We start from the raw sequence: 21,079 nt of genomic DNA, 5'->3' as shown, positions 1-21,079 counted from the left end.
CTGAGCCGGTTTCGGCTGACTCTTCTTTTTTTTAATCCTCACCCGAGGATATTTTCCCATTGATTTTTGGGGAGAGTGGAAGAGAGAGGGAAAGACAGAAATACTGATGTGAGAGAAAGGCATCAATTGGTTGCCTCCTGAACGAGCCCCAACCAGGGCCCGGGCCAGAGAGGAACCTGCAACAGAGGTACATGCTCTTGACTGGAATCGAACCCGGGACCCTTTGGTCCACAGGCACACACTGTTTCTACCAAGCCAAACCCAGTTAGGGAGATTTTTCATCTTTACAATGGTGAGAAAGTGATATGCCTTCAAAATAAACCAGCTAGGCTAAGCTACGATGTTCAGTAGGTTAGATGTATTAAATGCATTTTCAACTTATGATGGGTTTATTGGGACATATTCCCATTTTAAGTCACAAAGCATCTATTCTAGCAATAAACATGTAGACACTAAACTTAAAATACAATACCATTTAATTGGAATCTTCTTTTAAACTTAAGTGTAGGTGGATAAATAAATAACAATTAAATGTGTAAGCAAGTAAATGAGAAAACAAGCAAGTACATAATAAAAATTTTAAATTGGTCCCTTTGTAAATTGCAACTGATGAGGTTATAATCAACCAATCAGATCATTTACAACAAGCATTATGGTGATAGTCTTTCACTTACAATTAACCAGAGAGACCCATAAGGTCTGTTTACTGAATACAATTAAACTGCAGTAGAATACAAAAATTTGTTTTAGTGCTAACACATTTTTATTTTACAGACATTTGGAAAATTTAGAAAAACAAAGATGAAAGCAGAAATCTAGCACCATTTGCTAAAAAGACTATCTTTTTCCAATCAATTGCCTTTGCTTCTCTGTCAAAGATCAGCTGACTCTGTGTGGGCCCATCTCTGGGCTCTCTATTCTGTTCATTGATCTATTTGTGTCTTTTTTCAACAATGCCACCCTGTCTTGTTTACATTATCTTTGAGCCTTAGGACAACTCTATGAGGCAAGTGCATGCAGCCAAGTGCTTGAACCTGGACTGAAACTCAGGTTCTAGGATGTAAGAGTAATTAGTCATGTTATTCTTTATAGTTTGATGAAGGTCATGATTGATAATATTACTGAATGGCTATGATTAATTAAAAATTGTTTTATGAGTTACAAGTATGTGAAAGAAGCATTACATATAATGAAAAATAGTTCCATTTTTATTTCTGTAAACAGATTAGCTTCCATTGATATACCAGTTATTTTTTATTTTTTTTTTAGTTTCAGAAACAAGTTAGAGAATTTTTACTTAATGTTTCATAGATTCTTTATGATTCAGGTAGTTTGTAAGGATTTTAATCATTTCTTTATCATTTATCTAAAGAACAACAAATGACAACTGTGATTCTCCGTATTCTTTTGTAAGCTTTCTGCTTCTGCTATAGTTGAACAAATTTGTTGACACTAAAAAAAATGTATTTGTAGGAAAACGTTTGGTTAAAAAACTTTGCAGGAAGGGAAAAAAGAAACAAAAATTTCTTCCCTACTTAGACTTGATTTCCTGTTGCATATCCGTTGTATGTAATCAAAAGTATCTTGTAAACTGTATGAGCCTACAGATATATGGTTGACATAGATTAAAGCACTTTTATGTCTCATAGTGTCTCACTTGCTCTGCAATCCTCTTTCAGGATTCTCAAAATAAGTTGCTTATATTTCAAAGTCCAGCTCAAAAGTCACATCCTTTGTCAAACCTTCCCCATCCCATCTGCACATCTAGGCAGAACTAATTCCTCTTTATAATATTATGTTTTAATGGCTCTTTGCTCTTCATCACTCATTCAAGAACATAACAAACATTTAACATATGTCAGACATTGTAATATGTGCTGGAGGAAAATTTAGCAAAATTTAAGTTTTTACATGATCTCATTTAATGCTTTTTATATAATATTTCACAGGATATCATAATTATATTTATTATTTCTCTAACCAGAATGAATTCCCATGGGTTAGAGACTGAGTCTGATTCATCTTTGATTCCCTAGAGTCTAGTACAATACCTAGCACACAGGAGACACTCAAATACTTAATAAATGAATCAATATATGAGACACTTGTTGTAATAATAAAATAGCAATCAGAATTAACACTGAAATAATCCTTATAAATTTCCATAGGATATATACAGTAGTGCCCACTTACTCATGGTTTCACCTTCTGCAGTTTTAGTTACCCATGGTCTGAAAGTATCACATGGAAAATTTCAGAAATACACAGTTCATAAGTTGCATGCTGTCTGAGTAGCATGATGAAATCTTGCATTGTTCCACTCTGTCCCACTGGGGATGTGAATTATCCTTGTCCTGTGTATCCAGCCTGTATAAGCCACCCACCTGCTGATCTCTCAGTAGCCATTTCCATTATCAGATCGACTATCAAGGAACCCTTATTTTACTTAATAATGGCCCCAAAGTTCAAAATAGTAATGCTGGCAATTTGGATATGCCAAAGAGAAGGTGTGAAGTGCTTTAAGAGAAAATGCAAACGTTCTCAAATTAATAAGGAAAGAAAATAATTGTAGGCTGAAGTTGCTAATATCTACGGTAAGAATAAATCTTCTGTTGTAAAATTGTGGAGAAGGAAAAATAGAAATTCATGCTGGTTTTGCTGTTGCACTTCAAACTGAAAAAATTACAGCCACATGGTGTTTCATTAAGATGAAAAGGGCATTAAATTCATGGGTGGAAGATATAAAGAGAAAAGTTGTTCCAACTGATGGCAGTGTCTTGAACCAGAAACCATTGAGCCTATACAAAGACTTCAACAAGGCATCCCTAAAACGAGTGACCACACAGAACTATATACACATTGATTTTAGAGAGGAAGGGAGGGGGAAAGAGACTGAAACACCAATGATGAGAATGACTGATCAGCTGCCTCCTGCACATCCCACACTGAGAACTGAGCCCACAACCCAGGTATGTGCCCTGGCCGGGAATTGAACCATAACCTCCTGGTTCATAGTCAATGCTCGGTCACTGAGCCACACATCAACCGGGCGACAACACGTAACTTCTATCATAGTACTAGAGGTCCGATGCATGAAATCCATGCACGAGTAGGCCTTCCTTCCCCCAGCTGCTGGCACCGGCTCCCCTCTGGCCGCCGATAGGCACCTGGGACCTGGGCTTCCCTTGAGCCCTGGCTTCATCGGGAGGGACATTCAGTTTAATTAGCATATTATGCTTTTATTATTGCAGATATTGTTATAACTGTTCTAGTTTATTAGTTATTGCTGTTAATCTTTCACTGTGCCTAATTTAGAAACTAAACTTGATGATAGGTATGTATGTATGTATAGGAAAAAACATAGTATATACAAAGTTCGGTACTATCCAAGGGGGTCTTGGATCATATCCGTCATGGATAATACACCTGGGGAGAGAAAATTCCTCACTATAGCAGAGCACCTGCAACTCAATTTTTACTGTTTAAGAAAGCCATCTACCAACTGAAGATGAATTTAATTTTATTATAGCTCCAAATGAAAAAAAATGAGTTCTGTAGTAGAGCTCCTATGTCATTCCTACTTTGTAAAATTAGACATTATCCAGTGAACATAAAAACAAGCAAAGTATGTTCAGAATAATATTAATTTTGCCATTTATTTCAAAAGGCAGACAATTGCACCACGTGAGACAAATGGAGCTTTGATATGTAATTTTAAAATACTCCACAAATAGAATGATAGACTTATAGAGAAATAGTCAAATGCTACCAATTCTTATAGGCTAAAAATTCAATTCTCTATTACACAAATGACCCCTGACATACATAAGGGATCTATCTGAAGATCTTTGCATATTCCCAAGTTTATGGTTACGACTACTATTACATATAGTTTCTTCCACTAACTTTCCATTTTTCTACTTAAGAGCACTGCTTTCTTAGGATCACCTCCCTCTCAATACCTTTATTTCTGTTTTCTCCCTGGGGTAATGTTTCACAAAGAAACAAAGTATATGTATGCATGTGCACAAGCCACTTTATGGCAGTTACTACGTAAATAACAACAAGCAGCAAACATAAAGTTGGAAGTGAGGTGAAGTATAAGCACTGTCCAGATAGGCTAGATGTACTCACAGCCAACTGACTGCCCCAACACCAGCTTCTCAACATGTAACATTCAGGTTTGTATCTTAACAAAGCTATACACCATGAACCCTGAGGGTTTGTTAATTGGTAAGAAAGCTAAAGTCCAATCTTGAAATGCTGAGAGTCTACTATGTTATCCCATTCACAGATGTTATAATACAACCAGTGTTTAACTGAATCATATGATATTTATTAAATAATATACAAGGTAGGGGCAAAAGTACCTAGGCTTATAGGTGTTCGTATGGAAAATCCTAATATGCTAAGTGTCCAGTCGTCTGGTTGTTCATTCAACCAATCAAAGTGTAATATGCTAATGATATACAAAGGATATTATAATTTTAAAATTTTGCCACATGAAAAGTCCAGGCTGAGATGGATTCACTGATAATTCTATAAAGTATTTAAAGAAGAAATAATACCAAACTTGCACAAACTCCTTCAGCAAATAGAAAGAACCACTATTTCCCTCACACTAAAACCAGACAAAGACATCTCAAGAAAACTAAAGATATTCTTTACCAGCATAATGTAAAAACTTTTAATAAAATAAAATCCAGAAATATATAAAAAGGATACTAAATATATCAAAATAAAGTGGGATTTGCTCTAGAAATCAAGATTTAGTATTTAAAATAATCAACATAGCCAAAACCGGTTTGGTCAGTGGATAGAGCATCGGCCTGCGGACTGAAGGGTCCTGGGTTCGATTCCAGTCAAGGGCATGTACCTTGGTTGTGGGCACGTCCCCAGTGGGGGGTGTGCAAGAGGCAACTGATCGATGATTCTCTCTCATTGATGTTTCTAACTCTCTATTCCTCTCTCTTTCTCTCTGTAAAAAATCAATAAAATATATTTAAAAAAAGAAAGAAATAAATAATCAACATAATTCATCACATTGCAGCAATAAAGGGAAAAAAAAACAATGATCACCTTAGTAGATGCAAAAAAAGATATGAACATTTAGCAAGGAAAAGCCTAGAAGCAACCTCACTAGCAAAAAGCTCATCTAGCACTCATATCTGAGCTTCTGAACCACTCTCCAATGAAAATGACCAAGGTTACTTGCAGAAGTGGTTGATTCTAGAGTCGAGGAAGGGAAAATACATGACAAACCATGAAAATGTTGTGGTGCCAAATAGTAAAAGAAATGCTCAAAATAGGATGGGGCATGCCAATGAAAAAAGCTAACCCGAAGTAACTTCCCATGGCCAAAGGTGGAACAATCTGAAAATAAAATAATAACAGTGCTGGATGATAACCAACAGGATAAGTATCTATGAGTTCACATTGACAAGTAATTAAATAAAATAAGTAAAGGAGAAAGAACAGTGCTTCTTCATAGAATTATAATTAATAAATGTACAAGAACTGATGGAAACAGAAAATCACTAGTAGGCAAACACCACAGTAATAACTGAGGAAGAAGCAAGATTCACTAATAGATGCTATTAGTGGGGAAAGTTTGAGGAGAGCCCTAGCTGGTTTGGCTCAGTGGCTAGAGCGTTGGCCTGCAGACTGAAGAGTTCCAGGTTCGATTCCAGTCAAGGGCACATGCCTGGGTTGTGGGCTTGATCCCCAGTAGGGGGCATGCAGGAGGCAGCCAATCAATAATTCTCTCATCATTTATGTTTCTACCTCTCTCTTCCTTTCCCTTCCTCTCTGAAATCAATAAAAAAAATAAAGTTTGAGGAGAAATAGAATATTTACACAGTCTCAAAGCATCTTCCCCAATATTAATTAATTAGTTAATTAATTAATTGGAAATAACAGTAATTTTACAGTGAAGAAACCTGGAAGATAATACCTTAACTAATAATCTAGGCTAACGTTATCAATAAATGTATGCAAAAATTCTGTTTATGGTGATCTTTATCAAATACAAATGAATGACCAAGCTATGAATAACTATAAACTACACATACTATAGGAAAGACTGCCCCCTTGTGCCAAATAATATAAACAGATTAAGGAAGAACACTAAAAACTATCTGACACTAGTAGCACCCAGACTTCTAAAACGTCTTGATCTTTCCATGTTCTAATTTCAACAGTTTATACTTGAAGTGGTAATCTTTAAATAAAAAATAAATTGGACAGTACATATTAGGCTCATGTGAGCATGTCTTTCAGCAGCAAATATCAAAATAATTCATAACATTTAACTATTATGAATACTAGCTGCTCAAGTGCTTAGAGGCTGAGTTCACAGAGATATTTTCCTAATTCTAAATTCTATAACAATATACAAAGAAAATAAAGAAATCAGTACATATGAGAGAAAAAAATAAATGAAGCAGGGACAGAGCCTCGTGACTTGCATTAAGATGTGTGTGTGTGTAGTTTAACCAGGTTTTTAGGCATTTTCTTTTGAATTCTTAGAAAGTAAGATATTTCCTTTGGGTTTGATGGATGACTAATTGCCCATTATAACGCTTCTTGACATAGGTAAGTGGTATCAGGCCATTCAAACGTAAGTCATCAGTATTATTACTAATAACCTATAGAAATGGATAAAATTATTAGAGCAATAGACTTGCTAAAGAAAAAACAGGCGATAAAGCACACATTTCTGGTGACAATTAAGTGATGTGAATATAGACTTTTTATATTGATAGCTTATCTTTTCTGATTATTGTGAAACAGTGCAATTCCATTTCTACTCAGCAGGGTCAACTAGAAGAATTAAATGAATTAACAATGATAAAAGCACTTACTATAATAAACACCATAAAGTTTCTTATGTAAGCAAATGATTACTAAGCATGGGAAACTACAGTAGTATATGCATACATTCAGTAATACCTACTTTCGAAGGTGCTCATGTTCTTTCAAAAATAGTTCAGTTCTTCTGTTGTTTACTCCAGACCCACTTTTATATGACCTAGAACAAAATAGAGAAAATTAAAGAACATTTTGGCAGATATTGCAAGAAAAAAAAGATCAATGTGACTTAACTCTAGTAATACCCAAAGTGGACAAATTGAGCCTCTAGTTTTAAATTAACAATTAAAATGCATATTCCTTTTCATCTCCTCCTAAAAAATGAAATTTATTAAAAATAAATATTAATGGCTCTAATTTGCGCTTAAGAGTTTATTAGTTTTCACCAAAATAATCTAATATTCTTAAACAAACAAAAATCTTACTTTCCTTTGTCTATTATCTCCTATATTTTACTTTCTCCAAGAGTAAAGAAAAGTTGGACTAATATTACACAGCACGTGGGATGGAAGAGCTACTGAAATGGAATGATTCCCTCCTAATGGTACATGTAGTCCATCAACTGAAGCGTAAGGAGCACTAAACTGAAGATAATGATCTGCCGATTTTGGCATACTTAAGGATTTTTATCTTGGTCTTAAGCACATTCAAATTTATAAGAAAATGCCTTTTGTCACTACTATCACACTCCTATGTTTCTGTTCTTTACTCACAATATGTATTAAGAACAAAAATGAAAACTTCTAGTAACTGCACATATACTGCAGTAAGACAAAACTGCTGAAACTCATCTACTGGCTGAGAGGCAGTTAATGAGCAAAGCACAGCAGGAAAGAGAACACCAGGAAAAGCAGAATGTTATAACTGAACACACTGGACTTTAATGAAGGATGTTTGGATTTAAATCTATAATATATAGCCAGTTAGCGACCTTAGATAAGTCTCCTAATATCTCGCTTTATAAAATACAATAATTGCTATAAATACCAAAAGATTGTATGAAACCCCCAAAAATGGTAATTGCCAAAAACTTGAAAATGTCATTTATTACCACTATATCTCATCTCACTAACTGTATTCTGCCTCATATATTAATTTGAGTAAGTGCCTACCTACCTACAAACACTAGAGGGCCAGGTTGGTCTTTTCATTGCTACTTTTTACTGTGACTGGCATAGTGTCTTACTCATGGACGGCGATCAGGAAATAGTTTAGATGAATAGATTAACATATTTCTTTTATGATCATCTCTCAGGAAACAAATTATTAAAATGGGGTGTATTCTAGTCATTTCCACAAATTATGAGGAAGCTAAATGCCTGTATATTAAAGGCTGTTCCCTACACTGGTCTGAAATGCATTTCTTAAGAGGTATATGTAAACAGACTGTTTAGAAATTAAAAGATTTACATGTTCCTAAGAACTAAAAAATATTACAAGGTTCCTAATTATGGCAAGAATGTTTACTTTCTTTACACTCCTATATGTTACACAAAGTATATGTCTAAAAATAAAAAACATAGGTAAAACACAAACAGTAAATTATTTTTCCAAGACAATTTCTGGAGGTAGAAACATAACTTTGATGGCTGAATAATCGTGGGTTAGAGTTTTGAACAAAGTTTTGAATGCAATGAATACTAAATTATTTCTGCTGCAAAACTATCTTACTCTTACAAAATAAAGAATCTTGAGGAAAGTGTTTCTCAGAGTACACATGATTACTTCATCTTATGATGGGTAATGTATATCACAGTTTATGAATCATAAGTAACATACTTATGATATATGAGTATCATAAGCTTATCACAAGTGAGACAATGATAGGCATCAAAAGTGTGAAGTCTTCAGCTTCAATTAGATGCTGAATAGATTCAGCCTTGTTGGATATATTGAGTTATGAAAAAATAAATAAAAAATGGCCCTGACAGGTGCTCTCAGTGGTTAGAGCGCTGGCCTCCGGGACAAAGGGCCTTGGGCTTGATTCCCAGTCAAGGACATGTACCTCGGTTGCAGGTTTGATTCCTGCTACCCACTGGGGCAAGTGTGGGAGGCAACAGGTTGATGTGTCCTCTTACATCAATGTTTCTCTCTCTCTCTTCCCCTCTTCTCCCTCCCTTTCACTCTCTCTAAAAATTAATGGGAAAAATATCCAAGGGTGATGATTAAAAAAAAGAAATGTCAAAAATATATATGAACTTCTGGAATATATTATTGAATGTGAGGTAAAGGGATGTAAGAAAAGAACAAACCTTTAATGTTATGAATTAAGGTCAGCATAAAGATATTGGAATTTTTAAATAACTTTATATACAGCTATAATTTTAGGAATAAAACAGATATAGTTCAGATTCCAGGAAAGTAAAAGCTACTTTAATAGTTTCCTGAATATATAATTGTAGGGACAAGACAGAGGGGTAGGTAGGTCATAATCAGGAAGCAAAACACAAAGAGCTTCAGTTACTGATAACGTTATAATTCTTAAGGTGGGTGGTAGGGGATCAGAGAAAATTTTACTCACGAAGGTATCATGTAAGCTGGACTTTGAATTAAGACAGGAAAGCCAAGGTTGGCAGGAGGCAATAAAACTAGGGGAAGCTGGGACTAAAACCAGGAAAGTAGACTCGGACCATTCAAAGCACAGTGAAATAGACATTAGAAACCTTTAAATCTAAACCATGATTCTGCCACTCAATTTGCTGATAATCATGGATATACCCAAAATATAAATCTGAACATCCTACAAAATAACATAAAAGGTAACTTACTCAATATCCTTTCGTACTGATCCCATGAGGTTCTCCCTTTCCCGTATTGCCATAAAGTTTGCTTTGGTTTTATGGAATTCATGTGTATAATCCTGCAATAAATCAATATCCAGTCTCAATGTAAACCAATTATATCTTTTAATCTTACTGAGCCAGTATGTATTGTCATATTATAAACTTCTGTCAAGAAAACTACTATTTAAGAAGTCAATCTGCCAAGAGGAAAAAAATTACATTATAATAACTTTCCTGAAGAATGACTGACTTCTGTTAAATGACGGCAGAGTAAGAGTGCTCAAATCACCGTCCTTCGGATCTTCTCGTATCTTGTCTTATGAGGCAGAGTTGTAAAGTAAAAAATGATTCTAAGATAAAATGTCCTCCAATAGCCTAGGATAAAACCTGAAGCTTTTTCTACTCATTAGTGCACCCAATGGGCTTATTTTAAAATTTCACTCTTTTGGAACGCCCATAGAAATTTAATTCTTAAACCAATCAGAGTGAAGAACAGAACTAAAAGTAAAGAACAAAATAAGCTTTAAATGCTTTTTTTTCCTACTAACATATTTTTTAAGTCAGAGAAGTACAAAAAGATGAAAATCAATCCCATTTCCCAGAAAGTCCCTATTGACCCTTTAAAAAACAAAAATAATACACGGACATGGAGAGAATACTAGAAGAGCACTGAAAGAAAAGTAGAAACCATCCTGCTCCACAGCTTACAACATTATCATCACTTTAATTTCCTTTCAGGAAATATGTTCTTACATATACAAGCTTATCTAGTTTTCATTTATGTTAAAGAACTCATACTAACTTCTTCTGTACAACGCGCTTTATAGTTCAAAAGTTATCAAGTAATCTTTCCATATTATCAAATATAAACCTATCTACGCCTATCATAATAAAATGACTATCGATGAACATTTTAGTTGTTTTATTTGCTATTAAAAAATGCCACAATAAATTCTTGTATATATATGTTATTGAATTCTCTCTCCCTTATTAAAGTGCATTTAAAGAGTAAATGCCTACCAGAATAATTAGATCAAAGAATCTTACATTTATCAATATATATCTTTTTATGGCTCTGGCAATTCATTTTCTGTATATAAGTTAATATCCTTTGCCCATTTTTATATTAAACTATTTTTTTTTCTTATTTCTATTATTTCTCTGTATAGTAAGCAAGTTATTTTTTGTAGTTTCTGGTGTTAGGTCTTGCTTAGAAAGTCCTTTACTACCCAAAATGGATAAATTCATCCTTGCTTTTTTCTGAACTTTCTTTTTCTACATATAAATCTTTACTCCATCTGGAATTTATTCTGGATGGGAGAAATGAAATAGAATTTGAGGTTTGGTTCCTCCCCACCCCCCAAATAATTAGCCAATAGTTACAGCTCTATTTATTTTACAACCTCTCTTTTTCCTAAGGATGTAAAATTCTACCTTTATGGTAAAACTAAATTTCCATGCATATTTGGGTCTATAAGTAAACTCTATTCAATTCCATTGATCCCTTTCTAGGATCATACTGTCTTAATTTTTCTAGCTTTTTCACGGGTTTTAGTATCTGGTAGAACTAAGCATCCTTTACTATAATACTTATCTTCATTTTCAGGTTTTTTCTTGGTTAATCTTGTATGTCTATGATTCCAAATCATTTTGCAATATAAAAAAAAAGAACAAATAAATGAGAAAATCTGTTACTTTCACTGGAAATGCATTCAATTTATAGGATGATTTAGAGAGAAATCTTCCCATCCAAAAGCAGAGTAAATATTTTACATTTCTCAAGAGTTTTATGCATTCCAATCCTATCCATCTTATTACATTTATACATAAGGATGTTATAATTTCTTCCATTGTATTTTCAAACAGGTTATTGTTTGTATGAGAAAAACTACTTGCCTTTATATATTAACTAGAAGCCTGGTGCACGAAATTCATACATTTGGGGTGTGGGTCTCCTCAGCCTGGCCTGTGCCCTCTTGCAATCCAAGAGCCCTTGGGGTTTTGTCCTTGGGGGTTTGTCCGACTGCCGGCTTTAGGCCTGCTCCCCCCTCAGTCAGACATCTTTAGCGCTGCCGCAGAGCTGGGAGAGGCTTGGGGCTTTTGGCTGAGCAGCACTCCCCCTGTGGGAGCACATTGACCAGCGGGGACAGCGTCTGCATTGAGCGCCTGCCCCCTGGTGATCAGTGTGCACTATAGCAACTGGCCATTCTGCCATTTGGTCTATTTGTATATTAATTAACCTTTTATTAGATAGGAAGTGATCAATCATCTCTCTGAATTTGTTCCTAAGTTTTCTTTGGTTGTATCAGCTACATAATCTCTTCACTGCCACATAATACAGATTTTGTATACCACAAAAAACTTCCAAAACAATATTAAGCATAGTGGGTATTCTTCTTCTTCTTTTTTTTTTTTTTTTTTTTTTTTTCCTTTAATGGGAATGTTTTTATTGTGCTTTATTATTGAGCATGATGCTAACTTTTAATCTAAAATACACTTTTTTTGCATTAGGCAACTAAAGTATTCTTCTATTCCTACTTTTAACAGTTTTTAAATTAGAAATGGCTGCTAAATTTTTTCAATATTAAAAAGATTTGCCCTCACTGGGACCGGTTTAGCTCAGTGGATAGAGCGTCAGCCTGCGGACTGAAAGGTCCTGGGTTCGATTCCGGTCAAGGGCATGTACCTTGATTGCAGGCACATCCCCAGTAGGAGGTGTGCAAGAGGCAGCTGATCGATGATTCTCTCTCATCGATGTTTCTAACTCTCTATCCCTCTCTCTTCCTCTCTGTAAAAAATCAATAAAATATATTAAAAAAAAAAAAAAAAAGATTTGCCCTCCTATTTTATAGTATATATTAACATCCCATATATAAATGTTTTAAGAGTTTATTTCATTTGTTGTTACACTTTTAATATTTTCTCAAACAATATTCTAAATATAGTAAATTATTCCTCCTCCATGTTACCTTCGAAGGCTAATGGAAGTATACTCTAAGCCACAGTATTGCCGATGCATGATCATTGGCTATTTCCCTGTTTCAGTTAGCTAGCACGGTTTCCCACGGTTTACTTACCTACGGATGAATAGCATTCATTTTCACTAGGAAAAAGCAAGAGTTCTTAGATATCAGACATTTTCAGAATTTATAATACCAAGAAAAAAAATAAAACGAGACAAACTTCTCTAGCATGGCATTTATCCTCTCAGAGGATTTCCCCGTGTTCTCTTAAATACATGTGCACACAATCTATTATAACAACATAAAACCCTCAAGCCCAGAGGATTACCTGCAATATGTCTCTATGTCGCTGTAATGTGTGCATCAGTGCTGCATTCAAGGAGGGGACACCTGCACTGTTGGTATATTCTGCCATTTTATCATTTACTCCTGTAAGCTAAAAAAAAAAAAAAAAAAGAGAGAGAGAGAGAGAGAAGAGAAAGGGGAAAATATATATTTTAGAAAGCACTATAAAGAGATAAAAGAAATTATTTGCCTGTTTGCCCTTTGGCTAACAGCAACAAATAAACCAAAAACAAGAAGCTAGTATGCAAGTATTCAGTACTTCCACCAAGTAATACATAACAGTTAAACACACACACACACACACACACACACACACACACTCTCAGGGGACCTGAAAATAGCTGTGATCAAAATTCAAGCTGCTTAGGAAGCACACATGTTGAATGAAAAGGTGGTGACTTCAATAAATGTCTGTGTTAATATAATCTAGTACCATATCTAACAAATAAACAATTATTAGCAAAAAAGCCATAACAGAAGTCCTTACCCTTGCCAAAAGCTGTTCAATCTCAATTGCCATTGTTTCAAACATTCTGTCTTGGCTTGATCCATTTAAAAGAGGTGTTGTGTCAGAGCTAAAGAGAAGTTCAAATAAAGAGAATCCATTACTTAAAACTAAAACATCCTTAAAATAATAAGGTAATTATTCTTAAAGAGGTTAAGTATAATCCCTAAGCCATTCTTTCTGTTTCTTAAGAAACGAATTTTTTTATTTTTTATTTTTATTTTTATTTTTTTAAGTATATTTTATTGATTTTGTACAGAGAGGAAGGGAGATAGAGAGTTAGAAACATCAATGAGAGAGAGTCATCGATCAGCTGCCTCTTGCACACCCCCCACTGGGGATATGCCCGCAACCAAGGTACATGCCCCTGACCGGAATCGAACCCGGGACCCTTCAGTCCCCAAGCCGACGCTCTATCCATTGAGCCAAACCGGTCTCGGCAAGAAACGAATTTTTTTAAAAGAAAAAAAACCACACACCTTTTTATTTGGAAATAATTTCAAATGTATAAAAATTTGAAAAATTAAAAGAAGAAATGAGAAGAAAACCCACATAGATTTATCTTATCCCATGTATCACTTGCTCTCTCTGAATAATAACATGGTTTTTTACCTTTAATTCTTAGGGTGTATATTCTAAGAACCAAGATACTCTCTTACATCACTATAGTATAGTTAACTTCGTAAGCTTATACTGGCACACTTTTATTTAACCTGCTGTCAGTAGTCCCAATAGAGTCATTTATAGCTTTCTTCCCTTCCAGTTTAGGAGTCAATCTAGGGTCAGCTATTGCATTCAGTTGTCATGTCGCCATAGCTCTTTAATCTGGAACATTTCAACAGTCATTTTGGGGGGCATTTTATGTATTAACATTTGTTTAAAATTAAGTTCCTCATTCTTGTTCATTTGATATTTCCTTGTGAGTAGACTGAGGTTATGCATTCTCTGCTAGAATACTGCGTAGGTAATATCATAGTCTTTTTAGAGTATTATATCTAGAAGTGTAATTTATATGCAGAAAAATACAAGAATCACGAGTATAACTTGATGCCTTTTTTTGTATATTCATATACCCATATAACCAACAATGTAAAAATCGAGAATATTTCCATCGACTCAAGAAGTTTTCTTTTTTTAAAATATATTTTATTGATCTTTTACAGAGAGGAAGAGAGAGGAATAGAGAACTAGAAACATCGATGAGAGAGAATCATCGACCAGCTGCCTCTTGCACACCCCTTACTGGGGATGTGCCTGCAACCAAGGTACATGCCCTTGACCGGAATCGAACCCGGGACCCTTCAGTCCGCAGGCCGATGCTCTATCCACTGAGCCAAACCCGTTTCAGCTCAATAAGTTTTCTTGTGCCTCTTCCCAGTCAATGCCCACCCCAAGGAAACCATTCTTCTTCTTCTATCTCTATAGATTAGTTTTTCATATTTACAAATTTTTAAAACTGATTTTTAGGAGAAGGAGGGAAAGAGAAACATCGATGTGAGAGAAGGACATTGATAGGTTGCCTCCTTTACATGCCCCACTGGACCAAGCCTGCAACCTAGGTACAGCATGTGCCTCGGCCAGGAATCAAACCTTTCCTGGTGCAGGGGATGCTGCTCCAAACAACTAAGCCCCGCCATGGCTCCAGCTCTTTATTATGTGTCAGAGCCAAGCCACGGTTCTGTAGTTGTATCTTAAAATGTGCCTGGACAAAACTTCTCCATATACTACTAACCCAAATCCTCCCCTACAGGACATATGAAAAAGAAAAACTGGTCAATGAATGTAAGCTCTCTGAGAAGGGAAAATGTCTGTGTCTCATTCATCTATATATCTAGCTGCTAAAATTCTGCTTGGCACATGGTAGGCGATTAATAGATGCTTGTTGAATAAATGAGGAGGCAAATCTCTACATTCACCACTCTCAGGAGAATATGTGAGTCCAGGGAAATGGTCAAAAACTCATTCTCCACAATACTAAAATTCAGTTAAATTTAATTCATTTTATAGGTATGTGATGATTCATAAGCCAGTAAGTTCTTCAAATACAGAAACTAAAAAATTGCTCATCACTGAATTTATTCATCATGACATGCTTTCAACCTGAGCAACAAACAAAACACTTCAGAATGCAATTTGAAAAGAAAAGAAAGAAAAAAAAGAATGCAGAGTGGATCTTGCTCCTCATGGCCTTAAGTTTCTTATCGAAGGGGACAGTTAGGCTGAAGTAATTCCACAAAGTTGGTCCCAGTTTTGTTGCAGAATTTCTCCGGGAATGTTTTCAAGATAGTTTTCCTTTAAAGGAGTCACAAAAGTATTAAGTTCATGAAGCATAGAAAACATAGAAAAATTATCATGTAATTGTATCTCTTAACTATGTGGAGTTTTAAAATTACTGGTATATAATCACTGGCATAGCCAAGTGGGAGACTTAAATTCAGGAAATATGCTTAATATATACAAAGGAACATTCCTCCTCATTCTTTTACTTGCTAAGTAGAGGTGAGTCCAAAGCAATGCAGTGCAATTAAGCTGTGTGTGACATGCCAATAGCTTATTTTTCGACCCTATGGTCAATATGGCCCTGCTATCTTTAATTCTTTAATAATGTGCCCTATTAAAAAAAAAACAAGGGGAATATCAGGGACATCTGTAACACTGTCAACAATTATATATATATGTGTGTGTGTGTGTGTGTGTGTGTATGTATATGTATATGTGTGTATATATATATATATATACACACACATATGTACGTATATATATATATATATATATATATATATATATATAATTAAAAAGGAAGCAATAGTTTGGCTATAGTTCTGGAATGAGTCTTTTGTTGGAATGTACATAGAAAGTTTTAGACAGTGGGGATAGAAAGACCTGGGTTCAAATCCAAGGTCAGTTTTCATTATTATTAGTTGAGAAAAATATCACACCCGTGGCCAATCCTCACAAAAGCATGTAAAATAGAGAAGATAACAACTAACAACTCTGCTACCTGCAATTTCACTGGGAGATAAATAAAAACATTTTTATAGATAAAAAATGTTCCCATCTATCTTTAAAAATTTAAATATATTTTTATTGATATCAGAGAGGAAGGGAAAGGCAGAGAAAGACAGGAACATCAATAAGAGAGAATCATTGATTGGTTGCCTCCTGCACATCCCATACTGGGGATCGTGCCCACAACCCAAGCATGTGCCCTGACTGGGAATCAAACCCTGACCTCCTGGTTCAGAGGTCGATGATCTCAGCCACTGCGGCTGGGCCCCAGCAGTCTTTATATAAAGTTCTTATAATAGTAGTTGACACATGATAAACACTCTTTGTCAGCTATTAATATTACTATTAATTAGCGAAAGTTGGACACAATGTTCATCTACAGAATAAACTGTGATACAATAATATAATGTAATAATGTATACCAAGTTAAATGTATTCATAGCTTAATCTCAAAGATAATGCTAAACCAAAAAGCAAGTTGCAAAATAACTTTGGTAGGATATTATGAATTGTTTAGAAATACAAACAAATACTATAAAATATATATGGAGATTACGAAGATGAAAAAAATGAATGCCATCAGGGGCTTAACTGAATTGGTAAAGATTATTTCTTAAAGTGGGAGATAAGAACATGAGAATCAAATATATTATTCTTTATACTTTTTTACATGTCTGAAATATTTCCTAATATTTTTGAAACAAGTGAATGACCTAAAGTGAGCAAAAGATTCAAAGATAAGAATACATTTTCCAGGCCGAAACCGGTTTGGCTCGGTGGATAGAACGTCGGCCTGCGGACTGAAGGGTCCCAGGTTCGATTCCAGTCAGGGGCATGTACCTTGGTTGTGGGCACATCCCCAGTGGGGGGTGTGCAGGAGGCAGCTGATGGATGTTTCTCTCTCATTGATATTTCTGGCTCTCTATCCCTCTCCCTCCCTCTCTGTAAAAAATCAATAAAATATATTTAAAAAAAAAAAAAAAAAAAAGAATACATTTTCCAACAGAACCATCATATGACCCATCAGTTCTTCTTCTGGGTATTTATCTGAAGACTATGAAAACACTAATTTAAAAAGATATATGCACCCCTATATTACTGCAGCATTATTTACAGTAGCCTAGGTATGGAAATAATCTAAGTATCCATCAATGAATGAATGGACTCAGCCATGAAAAAGATGAACTACTGCCATTTGTGACAACACGGACGGACCTTGAGGATATTGTGCTAAGTAAGACAGACTGAAAAGGACAAAAACCGTATGATTTCACTCATATATGAAATACAAAAAAGAAACAAAATAAACTCATAGATACAGACAAAAGATGGGCAGTTATCAGAGGGAAAGGAGAATAGGAGGAGGGCAAACATGGGTAAAGAGGGTCAAATGTACGGTGACAGATGGAAACTGGGCTTTTGGTGGTGAACACACTGCAGTGCACACACATGTCCGATTGCGATGCTGTACACCTGCAGCTTATATGTTATTACCAATGTTACCTTAATTAAAAAAACACAGTTTCTATACACTCAATATAGTATCTACTGGTTTCTCATGAAAGAACCAAAATTAAAAATAGCTTAGATGGTTAATAAGGAGGATATACACTGCATTAGATTCATTCTAAAATGCCAGAATAGCAGTATATGCGCTTGGCATGTGGGTAGTTCCTCACATCCATTTAGCAATCGGAGAAGATCTAAGAATACAATATGGACAAATGAACCACATTTCCTTAAACTGATTGACCTAGAAACTTATTTCTGACACTAGCTCATTCGTAAGCCTTAGCCTTTTCCTACTGACACTGTCACAATCTTTGACTAAGAATCCCAAATATAATAAATACTAGTTCAAGAATTAAGAATTTTTATAAGTCACTGAAACAAAAACAAACAATAACATAAAAATAAAATACAAAAAAAATTCACCAACAGAACAAATTACAGAGCTACATTTTAGTTTATTTTTTAATGCAGTTGAAGGCATAAGAGAGAGAATCTGGTAGTACCTATACCTGTCGCGTCTTCCATCTCGGGCGCTGCTGTGACTGTAACTCGTGCACAGTTTACTGAAGGAGACTAGTTTCAGGTCAAGTTCATTTTCCAGCTGTCGAGCCTGTTTCCTGAGATCTTTAACAAAATTATAAAAGCAAATAATTCAGACACAAGAAGTCCATCAATAGACATAAAATTCACAAAGCTATTCTGAAGAAAACAAACTATGAAAATGATCATATATTGATCTAGATTCAATTTTTAAAAAGTTTTAAAAGGAAGAAACTAAAGAAGTACCCAGCAAAGCAAACTGTCACTTATTTTCAACTTCAGGCGGGACAAAAAGGCAGGGGGAGACGCAAATTTTCGGCTTTATCCAAAAGACAACTAGACAACAAATGCTGTTCTAACCCCCCTGAAATTATTTATATAGCAACAAATAAATTCTGTAAGTCAGGGGAAAACAAAAAAAAACACCGAATCACAAAGAAACTGACTGCGGTTTATGGCCAACGTTATATTAATTTACCATTTAACTTTATAAAAAAAGAAACCATCACTGTTTTTGACAGAGATGTCCCTATCTCTTTGTATCCCAAACCTTTATTAGGCTCATGAAATTCTTAATAGTAGAATGACTGAAGTGATTGAGCATTAAGAACAATATAATCATTGACAAAGATGTAAACCACTGTCTTTCAATAAGCTTACTCAAATTTGGAGAGGCTGGGATTAACAATGACAATGAGCTACTAACAAGGTGTAACGAAACTAACAGCGTAAGTTTTAACACAACAGAAACAAGCAAGCAAGCAGAGAAATTGGTCTGGCATCGGAGTGGCTGAGTGAGAGAAGCAGCAGTGCCAGCACCCCCATCCTGTTATGAGTAACCTCATTCATGGTGAAGGGGAGGTCAAAATGAAAAGGGCTGGAACATAGGAAGAATCGTGGAAGAACCTCCTCTTTCAGTACACAGGAATACAAACCATTATTTCAATATACTCATCAGCAACCAGGGGAGCATATTTCCCCAGAAACCGAATCTCAGTTGGAACCTCAGCTCAGCCTAAAAGTTCTGAGATTCTGAGAGCTGGCTCTGAGGTTTACTGACAATCGACTTCACCTGTAAGCCTCCGGTTTTCGTTTTTGTAAACCCCTGTCATCAGGGGTTTTCGGTGCGTTAGAAATCCTGTAGTGAAAGCACCTGGCACAGAGCAGGTTGTCAGTAACAAGCTGCTACACTGATGACAGCACAAGTGCTTCAAAAACCACAGCCCCGTGACGAGTATTCAAGACGCCAACAGCCACTTCTACATTCAAAAAAGTATTTCCGAGCCAGTGCGCACATTCCAAAGAGTCCTTTTAAATGCGTTTGAGACAATCGGCCCTCCTCTCTCTAATTAGCCACTGTCTTCTCCGGTAGAAAACAGCAAGGAAGAGCATTTGGAAAGGACGACAGGCCCGTAGGCAAGAACTTACAATAGAATTACGTGTCTTAGACCCAGTGGCTGACAGGGACAATCCTGCTGTGTGTGGAGGCTGCCAGGGGCTTCAGGGGTAGGTAGGAATAGGAAATAGGTTGGGGGTGGGGGTGGGGGTAGTAATTCAGAGAGCAGTCTCTAGGTTGCAGTAAAGCAAACACTTGAAGAAAGAAAAAAAGGGAGCCTTCTCTGTGTTACCGTCACTGAGATCCGGGAAATGACTTTTACACGAGTCCACTGTAATCCAACCACATTTTCAGGAACCAAAGAAACGTACTTGTCAAATCACAAGATAGTGGGTTTGTGTGTGTGTGTGTGTGTGTGTGTGTGTGTGTGTGTGTGTCCTTTTTTTCTTTTCCTTTTTTTTGTAGAATAGGTATCACAAACGCAATCACTGCAATTCACGCAGGTTCTCCCAACTTTCTCTGTTTAACAAAACGGGTCTCGGAGGGGATGGGCCCAGTTCTTTCCTCCGCCAACCAACGGACTCGACCTCCGCGCCCCAGCCCGGAGCAGCCAGGGGACCCGCAGGAGGAGACCCTCCGCTCACACAGCTTCCCCGGGGCGCGCCGGGCCCGAGTGCCGCCTCCTCCTCTCCCGCCAGCTGTCCAAGGCGCCGCTCCAGGGTCCGGCCGCGGGATGCCCTCGCCCAACACTCGTTTCCTTCCCGATCCCAGAGCTCACACTACAGCCCCGTGGTCCGGGTTCCGCCTGGCTCTCCGCCTAGCTCTCCTCCGGCCGCCCAGCCCGGTCTCCCTCTCCATCCCGGCTCAGCCCTCCGGGTGGGAGGGACCCCAGCCCCGGGCCCCGCCGCCCCTCGGGTCAGCAGCCTCCTGCCCCGGGCGGTTCCTCCTCCTCAGTCCCGAGGCCCCGAGGCTCCCCCTGGACGCCCTGCCCCTCCGCCCGGCCGTCCGGAGGCCAGGCTGTTTCCTCTGCTGCCACCCCCAACACCCGGTCCTCTCTCAGCCCCCCCGCCCCCAGGCGAGGTCCGGCAGAAGGCCTCGCCCTTACCTTCCCAGTAATTGCTGGTTCCCGCCGCCATCTTTGTTGTCCGACGTCAGCCGGGAGACGAGAGTCCGGGCGCTGCGGGCCAGAGCGTCGCCTCCGCGCCTTCTTCCTCCC

General features: G+C 36.8%; 1 protein-coding gene across 2 annotated transcripts in view; it reads right to left on the bottom strand.

Annotated features, from left to right (window-relative positions):
- The window catches only part of GOSR1 (golgi SNAP receptor complex member 1), a 38,281-nt gene extending 17,202 nt beyond the window's left edge, over window positions 1–21,079 (bottom strand). Inside the window, exons 1-6 of one of the 2 annotated variants that reach the window (XM_084863049.1) lie at window positions 20,969–21,079; window positions 18,491–18,611; window positions 13,449–13,536; window positions 12,945–13,052; window positions 9,639–9,730; window positions 6,956–7,030 (exon numbers count right to left, since the gene is read on the bottom strand). In XM_084863049.1, the coding sequence (XP_084719175.1) occupies window positions 6,956–7,030; window positions 9,639–9,730; window positions 12,945–13,052; window positions 13,449–13,536; window positions 18,491–18,611; window positions 20,969–20,999 (515 nt within the window). In that variant the 5' untranslated portion in view covers window positions 21,000–21,079. The remainder of the gene's footprint in view (window positions 1–6,955; window positions 7,031–9,638; window positions 9,731–12,944; window positions 13,053–13,448; window positions 13,537–18,490; window positions 18,612–20,968) is intronic. The other variant, XM_084863050.1, reaches the window with a different exon arrangement.

The sequence above is a fragment of the Pipistrellus hanaki genome, assembly GCF_964339955.1.
Source record: "Pipistrellus hanaki genome assembly, chromosome: 16".
Lineage (NCBI taxonomy): Eukaryota > Metazoa > Chordata > Mammalia > Chiroptera > Vespertilionidae > Pipistrellus > Pipistrellus hanaki.
This window is presented reverse-complemented; position numbering and strand designations above follow the sequence as displayed.